General features: G+C 39.8%; 2 protein-coding genes across 6 annotated transcripts; both read right to left on the bottom strand.

Annotated features, from left to right (window-relative positions):
• Positions 1–2,839: 2,839 nt before the first annotated feature.
• LOC143845842 (zinc finger A20 and AN1 domain-containing stress-associated protein 8-like) lies at positions 2,840–7,411 on the bottom strand. 5 transcript variants are annotated; one of them, XM_077354246.1, is made up of 5 exons: positions 7,220–7,411; positions 7,032–7,116; positions 3,980–4,070; positions 3,834–3,862; positions 2,840–3,657 (listed from the first exon to the last, which is right to left on the bottom strand). In XM_077354246.1, exons 4-5 carry the CDS (start codon positions 3,850–3,852, stop codon positions 3,122–3,124), a joined length of 555 nt encoding a protein of 184 aa, XP_077210361.1. In that variant the 5' UTR covers positions 3,853–3,862; positions 3,980–4,070; positions 7,032–7,116; positions 7,220–7,411; the 3' UTR covers positions 2,840–3,121. The 5 variants fall into 5 exon arrangements, with proteins under 5 accessions (XP_077210361.1, XP_077210364.1, XP_077210362.1 ...); XM_077354249.1 differs by lacking the exon at positions 3,834–3,862; XM_077354247.1 differs by having other exon boundaries at positions 7,032–7,411.
• A 3,859-nt stretch (positions 7,412–11,270) lies between these two features.
• On the bottom strand, positions 11,271–12,245 carry LOC143891904 (uncharacterized protein At2g29880-like). The gene is made up of 2 exons (XM_077396401.1): positions 11,925–12,245; positions 11,271–11,840 (listed from the first exon to the last, which is right to left on the bottom strand). Exons 1-2 carry the CDS (start codon positions 12,243–12,245, stop codon positions 11,271–11,273), a joined length of 891 nt encoding a protein of 296 aa, XP_077252516.1.
• Positions 12,246–12,463: the final 218 nt, after the last annotated feature.

Raw genomic sequence — 12,463 nt, forward strand, 5'->3', positions numbered from 1 at the left:
TTCCTTTCCAACCAAAGTTGGATGACGGAACAGAGTAGAAATGCTTGAGTGATTGATAGAAAATCATGAGAAATTGTATGATGTGTGACCCTATAAACTTGTACTTTTCTACAAGTTCAATACAGGCATCGTACGGTGATCCAAACCATCCATTTGATGGGCCACCATGTAAATAGGTTTACCATTTATATCACTATTTCATAACACCCCAAACAAGTCTGACTCTCTATTACCTCGCTGAGTTCTTGTTTGAGGCTACATTTTTTCCTACCAAATCAATCAATACTCCTTTGATTCTCTCTATTATGAACGTGTCAACCTAGTAAGTACTTGGTTGTGCCTTCATGAGCCAACTAGTTCTTGTTTCAGCCTACATTTTTTCCTACCAAATCAATCAATACTCCTTTGATTCTCTCTATTATGAACGTGTCAACCAAGTAAGCATTGGGTTGTGCCTTCATGAGCCAACTAGGTATCTCATATAGGTAGGCAAATATACCTAGATAAATGGAGATGAGAAGTAATCAGGGATGTTTATATCATTGCAGAAATAGAGATACTACTACCTCACGGAAATCTAGCAGGTGCTTAACTCTTCTAGGTTGTATACGCGGGTCTACATCAGCCTTATCATCCCAGATGAGTTGGGTTATGATCCAGGTCAGGAGAGGGCGGGGCTTAGCTGTTGTTCCCATACGAGGTTTTAATCCAGTTAATGCCATATTATAAATAAGATGAGCCGTCCCTTGTAATCTTGTTAAGGCCATATTATTCATAATAACAACGTCTGTTACCTTACAAAGAATAAAAAATTGGCCTAGAGGAGCCATATGACAACTAATTTTTTTAGTTGAATTTGGTTGAGATAGTAAAAAGCAGTTCTACAGAGACATGAGAATCTTAACTAATCAGAGGGTTGGGTTATTGTAGGATACAGATGAATGGCATTGATCACTGAACCATTGGACCCACCATTATTTTTACGGCCAAGATGGAATCAGAGTTTTCTGAAAGGAGTTTCACTTCAATTTTGCTACTAAGGGCATGTTTGGCTCCCATGAATCTTTTTTCCTGGAATATTAGCTTACCCAAGGGTGAGGGAGGGTGGGGCAGGGATAGACACGAAAGGGATTGAAGATGCACTGGTTGTCTGTAATCCACCTTGAAGATTAAAAAAGTTAATGGTTTAAATCTTCACTCCAAGAATGCCCGATTGATTTTCCTCTCGGTTCACTCCAAGAATGCAAGACCCAACTGATTTTGTGGAAAGACAGCAATTCCACAGATTCTAAAACTGTCAGAAAGACAGTATAGAATTTTTACAATCTGTGGAAAACATTCTAAATCAGTTTAGACTGTGGAGAACATTCTACATTTCTACTATTACCAATAGCATGCACACAACTTCAATTTAGAATCTGTGGAAACCATTTGTCAACAGTTGTCCATTCACTTCGACAATGGCATGACCAACATATGTTATATAGAGAGAAAGAGTAGAACATCATTTTACAAAGAGTAAACCAACCTCCAAATTTCTACACATTACCTTTCATCTCATGAGACACCAACAAAGCATGACATGCTGTCCCTATCAGTACCTGATATCTACTACCCATCACTAATCAAATTCACCATTTATCTAAAGCACACAAGAAGACCCCAGATATTAGCAATTCTTCATGTAAGTCGTTCCCAACACTAAACTAGATAACTTTTCTTTTCAGTTGTGAACCTCCCATGCTATGAGTGATCAGGTAAAAGTATCCTGCTACAAGGTATTTCCAAATGCTTTCATTTCGCGTCTACTTAAAGAACAGAAGGCTTTATATTATAAACCTCGATATGCTGTCATCTCGTATTTCCAAATGCTTTCGTCTCGACTCTCGAGTCTAATTAAATAGCAAAGCCTTTATATTATAAACAATCCGGATGAAATGCTCAATCAACAGCAGGAAACTCCCATCTCCAAATCCAACTGCCAATAATAAATTGCACATGAGTTGCTCATTTGATCATAGCCAGAAAAATAGCAAAAAGTCATTCAGGGGAGGGACTGGAACACAACACTGTCACAAACAATGCCGCATAGGATCAATAATCAAAATTTCTCTTGCACCAGCTATTCGTAGGTCAAACCAAAGTAGAAAGATAAGTTTTCATAAGATCTCTCGGTAGTTTATACTCCTTTCTACCCAAGGTATAAATTTCATATCTTCCATTGGATCACATAACAGACCCTAAAGATAATAGTCATCCAAAAATTTGAGGAAGTGCCCAACTTCCAAGACCACTTCATAATGAGAATTAACAAAAAAATCAAATAAGAATTCAAAGTTTTGTCAACAATCAGATAAATGTCCTTCACTCCTCTTAATGGCTTCACCAAAACCAAATATAGATCTAAGTAACTCCTTGAGCATGAACCACACGGACTTAAGCCATATAGTCAGGAACGAGTAAACATACATACCCACCAACTTCTCTGTAAAAGGTAATTCATTCATTGAAAACATGAAAACATAAAAAAAAATGCCTACAAAAAAAAATAATTAACTTCACTTCTAAACATACCTTGTAAACTGCTTTCAGAAAATACTTTGCGACTGTGATACAAGTCCATTAGGACATGATCTTAAACAAATATTAATGCAGAAAAACTCCTTTTCAAACGATTCAACATACCACACCTAACAAGTACTGACAGAGATGAATGTGAACCAGAACAATAAATTACAAACCTAATACAGCTAAGTATTGCACAATTTGAAACAGAACAGATCACAATTCAGAGATGAAATCATTTCACATCATTGAGTGCGCCATTGTTGGTAAGTACTGCCGGAAAGAAACCATCATATAACCAGAAGAACAAATTACAAATCTAATTATAAGCCACAAGCATGTCCACTAAGCCATCAGAAATAAACAAAGTTTACACACCAGAGAGCCATCAAACCACGCCAATCAACAAGGGAACATTGAGTTCTTTAGATTGCAAAGATGAACAAAGCACCATGCCTCCAACCATGTATATCGATAAAAGACACCTAAAACGAAGAGGCATTGAGTAAAAAGAGAAGTATCATATGGGAGTTCCTTAACCTTCTCTTCAGAGTTGCTATATCTTGTTGTCAAGCTTTTCAGCCTTGACCACGGGATTGGCTTTAGCAATAGCATCACGACCAGACGTTCGATAATCAAAGGGGCAGTCATGCTTGTCAGAGTAACGGTGCGAAGAGCAAAAGAGGTTTCCACATCTGCAACTGAACCCAGTTAATCCAACACGTTTTCTACAAGTGTTGCATCTGTTTGGACCCTCTTTTGCCTTCACCTCAGTGCCCTCGCTCGAGGCTGAAGCATCAGCCGGCTGCAAAGATACAATCTTCCTCTCAACAGATGCAACGGCTACATCTACAGTTTCGGCAATGACCGGATCCACTCCGTTGTTGCTGCCGCAGTTTCCGTTCACAATATTGCCAATGGATGACTCCGCAATCTTGGCTTGTTCCTGCTTCAATACCAAATCCTTGTGACACTTTGAGCACATGTTCATGGTGGTTGCGCTTCCAAAGAAGCCACAGTTGTTGACGCAGAGGATTGGTCCTTCGGGGGCTTGGCATCCGGTCTCGTCGTGCTCCATTTTTTCCGACTCTCCTGCGCCATAATCCCCTCAAAAAAATTAGAAAATAAGGTACTAAAACCGAATATGTTTATATAAAATCATAAACCATACTTTTTTTTTGAATGATTAAATCATAAGCCATACTCTGACCTAACCTGCCTATCAGAGCCCAAATTCTCCAACAAAAATCTAAGCCAAAAAACCTTACCCTGCAACCTTGAGGTCATAGGTTCCGGGCTTGTCGTCCAATGAACCACCAAACCCAAGGGCTAAATTACCTCAGAAGCACAAAGTGGCCGAAAAATGCCGTGTGAAACAAGTGTTTTGATTTGGAGTAGGGTGATGATATCATACCGTAAGGAGTGGGTTCTCTACAAAAGGGCTTTGATGCTTTATCTCCTAAAGTCCTACTCACCCTTAACCCAATGTGAGAAGCTCACACAACCTACATATAATATCATTACATATCGAGTAAGTTAAGTATGTTATAACAAATTTCCCTACTGAGGAAATTGAACAAGTATAATGTAACAAATTTCCTTAATGGGTAAAATTTCCCTACCCTTAATGGGTAGAAAAGTAAACTGAATGCAATGTTCACATAACCCACATGTAGTCAACTCACATAACCCACATTTAGCATTACAAAACAAGCAGTCAACTCAACTCAACTAAGCCTTTGTCCCAAACTAGTTGGGGTCGGCAGCATTACAAAACAAGTAAACCTACAATATAATGTAACAAGGTTCCTTATTTTGTATAACACAAAACTTAACATTGAATCGGCCAAACATATAATTATATGTCTAACAGAATCAATTGGAAGTAAGGAGAGAGCTTCTTTCCAAGCTTGGGAATAAAGGTTTTACGAGATGTTCTTACTGTAGCTGCTCCTTTCCAAGCTTCAGTGAAAAGAGTTTTACGAGAGGTGTTTACTGTAACTACTTCTTTCAAAGATAGGATCATGAAATTTCTTAATAGAAAAAGTGGCAAAGGTGGTCAAAAAGTCGATGGGCAAATCCCTCGAGAGGAACCCCATGAAAAAAACAATGACAATGACTTGGAGTATATCATTTTCTCTTGCAATATGGTACAGGTATCCGGGATCAAAAAGGAAGAAGGTTAGTCAGAGACCGAGTCCGAAACTACATCCGCTTCAGTATCTAGCTCACAATCGAGCTCATCATCCAGTTCGGAGCTTGGATACAGGAAACCGATCGGAGATCCATGGATCGCCCATAGTATCTCTCCATGGCCTTTCGCCTCTGAAAGCGACCTTGCCCTCTGAGTTCACTAGGCCAACCGCTCGATCAAGCCGACCAGGCTTTACCTTGCTACCTATCGACGATGAACAAGCATACACTGGGTCAGTCAGTCGCTACGGCTTATCGCTGGCTACCCTTCATTTTTGGACTACATGTCGTATACTTTCCACGAACGCCAATAGTGTTCAGTAGTTATATGCCAGACCATTCCATTCCCGATGTGAACTAAACAACGGAATTAAAAAAATACTAGAAAAGAGTTGTTTGGTTAAGCAATCAGCCATGGGAGCTCACTCGCAGGTGAGCGATTTGCGGTCGTGGGACAAAGCCAGGCCACTCAAATCAACATTTAAATCAACCCTCTTTGCCTAATTTTTCTATCAAGGATTTTTGTGATCCCATCTTTGAAATAAGAAGCTATAGTAAAAATCGCTCGTAAAACTCTCTTCACAGAAGCTTGACAAGAAGCAGTTACAATAAAAACCTCTCGTAAAACCTGTTTTCACAAGCTTTGAAAGAACTCTCTCCTTACTTCCAATTGCTTCTATTAGAGATATAAATATATGTTTTGGTTGATTCAATGTTAAGTTTTATGTTATACAGAAAAAAAGAGAGGAAGAAACACATATACTCTCTGGAGGCCCACGCATTCGTATCGGGTGCGGGTGCTCCTGGGTACTCTTTGGGTACGTACCGGATACACACCCAAACAGCAAACAAAACGAAAATCTAGCTTGGGGGTTTGGGTACGTATCGGATGCGCTTGGGTGCACACCCGGTTCAAATTAAATCCAAAATTACAGATTTACAATAGAGGGGTTGTCCCAATTAACAAAAGGCGGGTGAATATATCAAACTATCTATAATATATATATCCCGTAATTAAAAACCTAACAAATTAGAAGTAATATTCGATTTTGGTAAAGTAAATTAGATTTTGGTGATGTTATTTTTATTTGATTGTTCTTCAATTAAATTGTTTGAATTCTTTAATAAAAATTTTAATTTTTTATTTTTTATAAATATATAATAAATATAAAAATATATTATATCCAACGTACCCCCAATGTAGCCGTATACTTTTTTTTTTTTTTTAAATCCCGTATCCACGTACCCGCACCCCGTACTCATATCTGTGCTTCATTGCGCATTACATTATAGCGTAAGTTTACTTATTTTGTAATGCTATTACATGTGAGTTTTGTAAACATTACATTTGATTTACTTTCTACAAAGGTACTCGCCTCACATTTTACCCAATAACGAAATTTGTTACATTATGCTTGTTCATTTTCTGCAGTAGGAAAATTTGTTACATTAACTTACTCGATATGTAATGATATTACATATTGGTTATGTTAGTCTCTCACGTTGGGTTAAGGGTGAGCAGGACTTTATGAGATAAATCATCAACGCCATTTTCTAAGGTATGACATTACCACCCTACTCCAAACTCAAACACTTGTTTCACATAGCTTTTTTTCAGTCACTCTCTCGGAGATAAATAAGCGTCTAGCTTTAGGAACTCTTTCTGGTTCAGTACCCGACAGACCTCAATCAAAGTGAATAAAAAGCCCACCTTCCGGAGGGCAGGGGTTCCTATTCTGTTTATATCCTATCCCAGAGTCAGGATTTGTTTCTCAACCTTCAGGTTGCAAGTTCGGTCCTAGCTTACCTTTTTTTAAAAAAACAACCTTACGCTAACGAGGTGAGACTATCCACTATCCACTATCCAGTCAAAACGAAACGGAATCCCTAACCCTAGCAAAATCGATTTCAACAGACCCCAGAGCCCTAGGCCTAATCAATATAGACACAGCCAGCCTCAAATCCTCCCAATAGAAAAGAAAAACGCATAAACAAAGAAATAATATCATGAAACCAAAAGGCAAACCCTAACTCTAATCAGTATTGAATTCTCCCAACCCTTATCGAACCCCTATTTTAACAAAAAAAAAAAAAAAAAAAAAAAAAAAACCTAACCCTAAGTTTCAATCAGACCCATCTAGCATCATGTAGCAACCACAAAAATCAAAAGTTTACCCACAGAAAAATAAGAAAACATAACCAGCTGAACCTAAAAAATCCAAACCCTATCTAGAAGAATATCACCATGAGATAAAAAGCGAGAAACCACGTACCTGTTCGGGAAAAGAAAAAACAGCAGATCTCTTTGTCGCGATTCCTCCGCTCTGATCTCAAATATAAAATCTGATGATGAGATTCCTGCCTCCACCAGAAGAAAAAAGAGAATTCAATCCTCTATGCCCATCGAGAAAGTCATCCAAAACAAGAAACAAAAAAAGAAAAAAAGATACGAAACCCTAACCCTATCGAAGAAGGAAAAGGAGGAGGAGAGGAAGAAATCAGCACGGAATAGGAAGATAGACGGATGACCTCTCCCCAGACCTCTCCCCTTGTTTTAATACTTTTTCTGTGCCGACGAACGCTTTCACCAAGTTGCCCAACTTGCCCGGATTGCCCGGCCTGCCCCGTTTCTTTTGCCCCACGCTCCACTCTTTTGTTCCTCTCCTCGTTCAAAATAAATAAGGGGTGCAACTCGGGTCGGGTTGGTCTCGACCAACCCAACCCGACCCGAGGAGGCCTTTTCCCCAACCTCAACCCTGCCCGGCCCGACCCAACCCAACATGAGTTTTTATGCTTACAAGAAAAAATATTATTGATAAAAAAATGTCAGGCTTCACCCGGGTCGGGTTGCCCAAACACTCATCCTGACCCGACCCGACCCGACCCGACTTTTTTCGTGAACCCGACTCAAGTTGCACCCCTAATCCAAATAGACTTATATAGAGTTTTGGTAGGAATAGAACTGGGCCTGGTAAAATTGGCCGAACCACGCCGAAACCAAACCGAAAATTCAGTTTCGGTTCGGTTCGGTTTCTGTTTCGGGTTCGTTTCAGTTCGGTTCGGTTTGGACACTGATAAATGCGCCCCTTTTCATAGAAAAATGATAAATGTGCCCCTTTTCATCGGTTTGGAGTGTATGATCGGTTCGGTTCGGTTTGGAGTGTTTCGGTTTCAGTTTGGAGGTAACCATGTTCGGTTTGGGGTCAAACCAAACCGAAACCGAACCGTTGCCACCCCTAAATAGAACACCCCCTCCATTTTCATGGAAAAAACTATGCCTAAAGAAATTATATGATGAATGGGCATATAAACACATGTAACGGTAATACGATAGAAGTACCACGCTCGATATCATATCCAACAGCAGCTCTTCAAAAAGTGAGTTGTTGTTCGATCAGATATCAATGATGGGATGATGAGTACATGTTTACATGCACATTCATGATGTAATTCATGTGGAGGGGGGGAAAGCAAGAAACCTTTGCCTATTTTACATTTTTAAATGACCATAATAACCCTACTTCACTAGCTATATCTTTAAGGGATTTTATTAGGCAATTTCACGGAAAAGCCATTTCTATTGGGAATTGTAAATCAAAATCAATGCACATGGTTTTGTGGAAGGCCTTTGTTGATTTAATGATTTATAGAGCATGTTTGGCTATCATGAATAAAATTACATTTACACCCCCTCTAGTTTATGACACATTCAACTGTAACCCTGAATTTCAAAATGTGACAAGTACACCCCCCTGAGGTTTCAAAACGTGACAAGTACACCCCCTCCGTCAACGGTCCGTCAGTTTAACCTGACGGAAAGACATAAACTAACCATGGTTAATATTTTGAGGACAGAAATACCCTCACTTTCAAAGCGATTAGGGTTATGCCATTTCCCACTGCCAACGTCACACCTCCGACCACCGCCGTCACCTCCACCACATATCATGAAACCCCACCTCATGGCTACATCAAACCCACATTTCAAGAAAAAAAATTGATGAAAACAAAAAAAAACCCTAAAATATTAGGGTTTATATTCAAATCATGATAATGTTGTGAATGAAGACAAATAAAACTCCTAAATCGAGGGTTTACGTTGATAAATAAACAAGGTTTGAATCAAACCCTAATTTTCAGTTTTCAAGTATGAAAACCCTAATTTTCAATTGGGGAAGATGATGACATTTTGGTCATTTCTGCCTCGCCGTCTACTCCGTCATGTTAAAAAAACTTCAGGGGTGTACTTGTCATGTTTTGAAAGTCAGGGTTAGAGATGAATGTGTTAGAAATTAGAGGGGGTGTATCTGTATTTTTCCCTTTTTCATGATAAATCGGTGCCTCCAAGTGGTGGGAGAGAAGTAGGGCGGGTGAAGTGGCTAAAAGTCAGGAAACTAGAAGTATCTCCAAGTGATGAGTGATGGCTAAAAATCACGAAACAAAAAACTCAACTCAAAACAGGATCGACTTTTTCCTATTTTTTAAGCCGCTTCTCAGGCTCATCTCAATTGTGTCCTCTCGAATCAATCTCCTTCTCTCATTGCCCTTAGGGGTGCAACTTGGGTCGTGTTGGGTCGAGTTGAGGCCAACCCGAACCCGACCCGAGGAACCATTTTCTCAGACCGAATCTGGACCGACTCGAGTTCCAACCCGATGATGTTCAACCCGAACCGACCTGTTGAACCCTTTTTTCCAACCCGAACCATACCCAACCCGAGTTTTTAGGCTTACTAAAAGAAAAAAGAAAAATGTTGGGTTTCACTCAGGTCAGGTTGCCCAAGCCCTCAACACGAACCCGGACCCAAACTCAACCCGGGTTGGGAAAACTCAACCCAAACCCGAATTCAAACATGACCCGAATCCAACCCAACCCGACTTTTTTTTTTTTTTTTGGTTTCATGTTGAACCCGACCCGAGTTGCACCCTTGATTGCCCTACCCTCTCTTACCACTTGGACGCCCCTAGAAGTCGGGATTTTTTTCATGGTAAATCGGTCTCTCCAACCGGTGAGAAAGGGGTAGGACGGGTGAAGTGGCTAAAAATCATGAAACAAAAACTATACTCATAACAAGATCCATTGTTTCCTGGTTATTAGCCACTTCAACATTAGTTTAATGATTTTTGTTTCATGATTTATAGCCACTCCACCTGCACCAACCCTCTCTCACTAGTTGGATACACCGATTTATCATGAAAAAACATCCTGCTTGCCATTTGTTCGATTCCCTTCTTGGCTATACTCTCAGTCTCTCCGTCATCACTCTTTTTATAATGACTCCCAACTCAACTTTCTGCCTACATTCTTGGTTTCTCTCCACTTCAATGCCACAATAGACTATTTGGTTGCCACATGCCTGGCATCCTCAAGGATTTCCCCAGCAAAAAAAATGCACCTTTTGGTAACACTATTATGTTTGGTTGCTAACCTAACATTGAAATCCCTAGAGACTGCCAGACAAGTTTCATAGGTAATAATTGCATGTCTGGTGATGTGGCATTAATGTCCCCGCCTTTATAGTTTTTCAAGCCAAATTTCTCAAAAAAGGAATAATTTAGCATGGAAAATTTTCGCTTTCTCTCTCTCCTCTTTTTGTATGGGTAATGACGCCCCCTCCAACTGCTCTATGAGGTTGGCAACCAAACACCACTTATCACTTTTCTAGAAAGGTAAATTCTAGGTAAATCAAATGTTGTTCTCCTCCCTATTGACTACTCATACCACTAATCAACAAGGTAACTTACCGGTATCCAAACGCTCATTTCAGAAAGATTTCAACCATTTCTCTGCAACCAAACAGAGCGGTGGAAAATTTGAGACATCCCTCCCGAATCCGCATCGTGAAGAGTGACCGTGTGACTCTTTATGCTATGTTCTCTCGTCGAAAAAGGAAAGGAAAGGGAAGTGAAGGGAAGGAAACTGATGTGGCAGAAAGGAAAGTGAAGGAAAAGAAACGTGACAGAGACCTGTCAGATAAGCGTTTCGTTGCACAGAAACCTGACAGAAACTTCACAGAAACTACAGAAATATGCGTTTCGATGCAGGGAAACTCAATAGAAACCTGTTAAATAGAAACTGTGACAAACTGATATGCAAAATGATACCAACATAGAATCTAGTCTAAAATAAGTGGGTCTAACCCTCTGAAGTCAATCAAAATAAGAAAACCATGACAAACAGAAGTTGAACAATAACAATGCCAATCAAATTGTCACAAATATAGAGCTGCCAAAATATAAATTAGGCAACCAACATAGACTTGACAAAAAATTGTTACAAATATAGAGTTGCCAAGAAGAAGCAGACCGTAATATCGCATAACAAAAAGACCAAGCCAAGTCCTTACATCTATAAGTCCAAGCCAACTAACAAAAATAGTACATAAACATGTTCACCAAAAAGAACAGACAAGCTAACCAAAACAAAGATCATGTCCAAATGAAGTCCACATCCAGAACCATCCAACAACCACATGTTTATGTACGTCCACATCCACATCCACATCCACAATCACTCAGAATTCAAGGTTTTCCATCTTCCTCCACATGTAGCGCTCCCTCCTTTCTACTGTGTACTTCATAAAAGCACGAACCTCCGTAGGGTTACGGTTGAGGTACTCATAAGTCCTCTCCAAGATTTCCTCCTCGAATCCGTGTAACCCAAACACGGCATCATGAAGCTCGTCACTGTCAAAAGGTTCATTCGATAGATCCTTGATTGCATCTGCAACCTTCTCCAAAGTTGAAGTAAACCCTTCCATCAAATTCATATATTTTGCTGCACTACGCTTCGTCCCCCTCTGACCTTCATCGCTTCTTGCAAAATCTCTAACCGGAGATGAAATTCTAGGCCCAGGTCCCCTACTGCTCTCACCCACCATAGGAGACTCTGGAATTGTTTCAGTCTCAGGGGTATCGTCAATCCCCAAGTCATATATATGCGGAGCTGAACTCTGCACCTCCTGACTAGGGGCAACGTCATCCTTACTCCACCCACCCGTGGCATAGTCTTCGCCAAAAATGTGACGAGAATCATCGATCAACACATGTTTCTCTGTAAAATATTTCTTATGTTCAGGGTGACCCTACAAGAAATTCGGAAATATAGTTATAAATATTACGAGCCAGAGTAACTAACAAATGAAACAAAGATGTCACTTTGTACTCACAGGGACCCAAGCATTGTAGACATCTTCCGTCACTTCGATCTTCTTATTGACGTCATCCCAGCCAAATCCGCTTGTGTTTATTATAGTGTTGACGGCCACAAATTTCTTTTTTAGGGTCTTGACTCGATTTTTGATATGCTCTTTCGTCATATCTTTCCCATATCGACTATTCATTACTCTGCTTGCCGCCGTGTATGTGACATCTTTAAAGCCATTGGGTATCTTGTGCCCTTCCGATACTTGTTCCAATAACGCATCCACCAACACCTTATCCATCTCAGTATTCCAGTAATGGTTCCTACCCACACGACTTGTAGCCATCCTATATGAATTGAAACAATAATGAGAAACTCATGAGACCATACATAAAACTCATGAGACCATACAATACGAGTTTATTGTTTTTTAAAAACAAGCTACAAACAAGCCATAAACATTTTTTTTAAAAAGGCGATACATAAATCAACGTTGAAAGTCATTCCACATATTCGTGGTCAATTCATTTCTAATCCTAGTCTCCTCTCGTGCATCATCGGCCT

Source organism: Tasmannia lanceolata, unplaced genomic scaffold, assembly GCF_043159265.1.
Source record: "Tasmannia lanceolata isolate RefF3 unplaced genomic scaffold, GAP_Taslan_0.1 ptg000015l, whole genome shotgun sequence".
Classification (NCBI taxonomy): domain Eukaryota; kingdom Viridiplantae; phylum Streptophyta; class Magnoliopsida; order Canellales; family Winteraceae; genus Tasmannia; species Tasmannia lanceolata.

Bases quoted from the DNA above. Each gene is read 5' to 3' on its own strand.
- LOC143891904 (XM_077396401.1), bottom strand. From the start codon at position 12,245: ATGGCTACAAGTCGTGTGGGTAGGAACCATTACTGGAATACTGAGATG. The intron at 11,841-11,924 runs GTGAGTACAAAG...AATTTCTTGTAG, and splicing joins TCTACAATGCTTGGGTCCCT to GGTCACCCTGAACATAAGAA.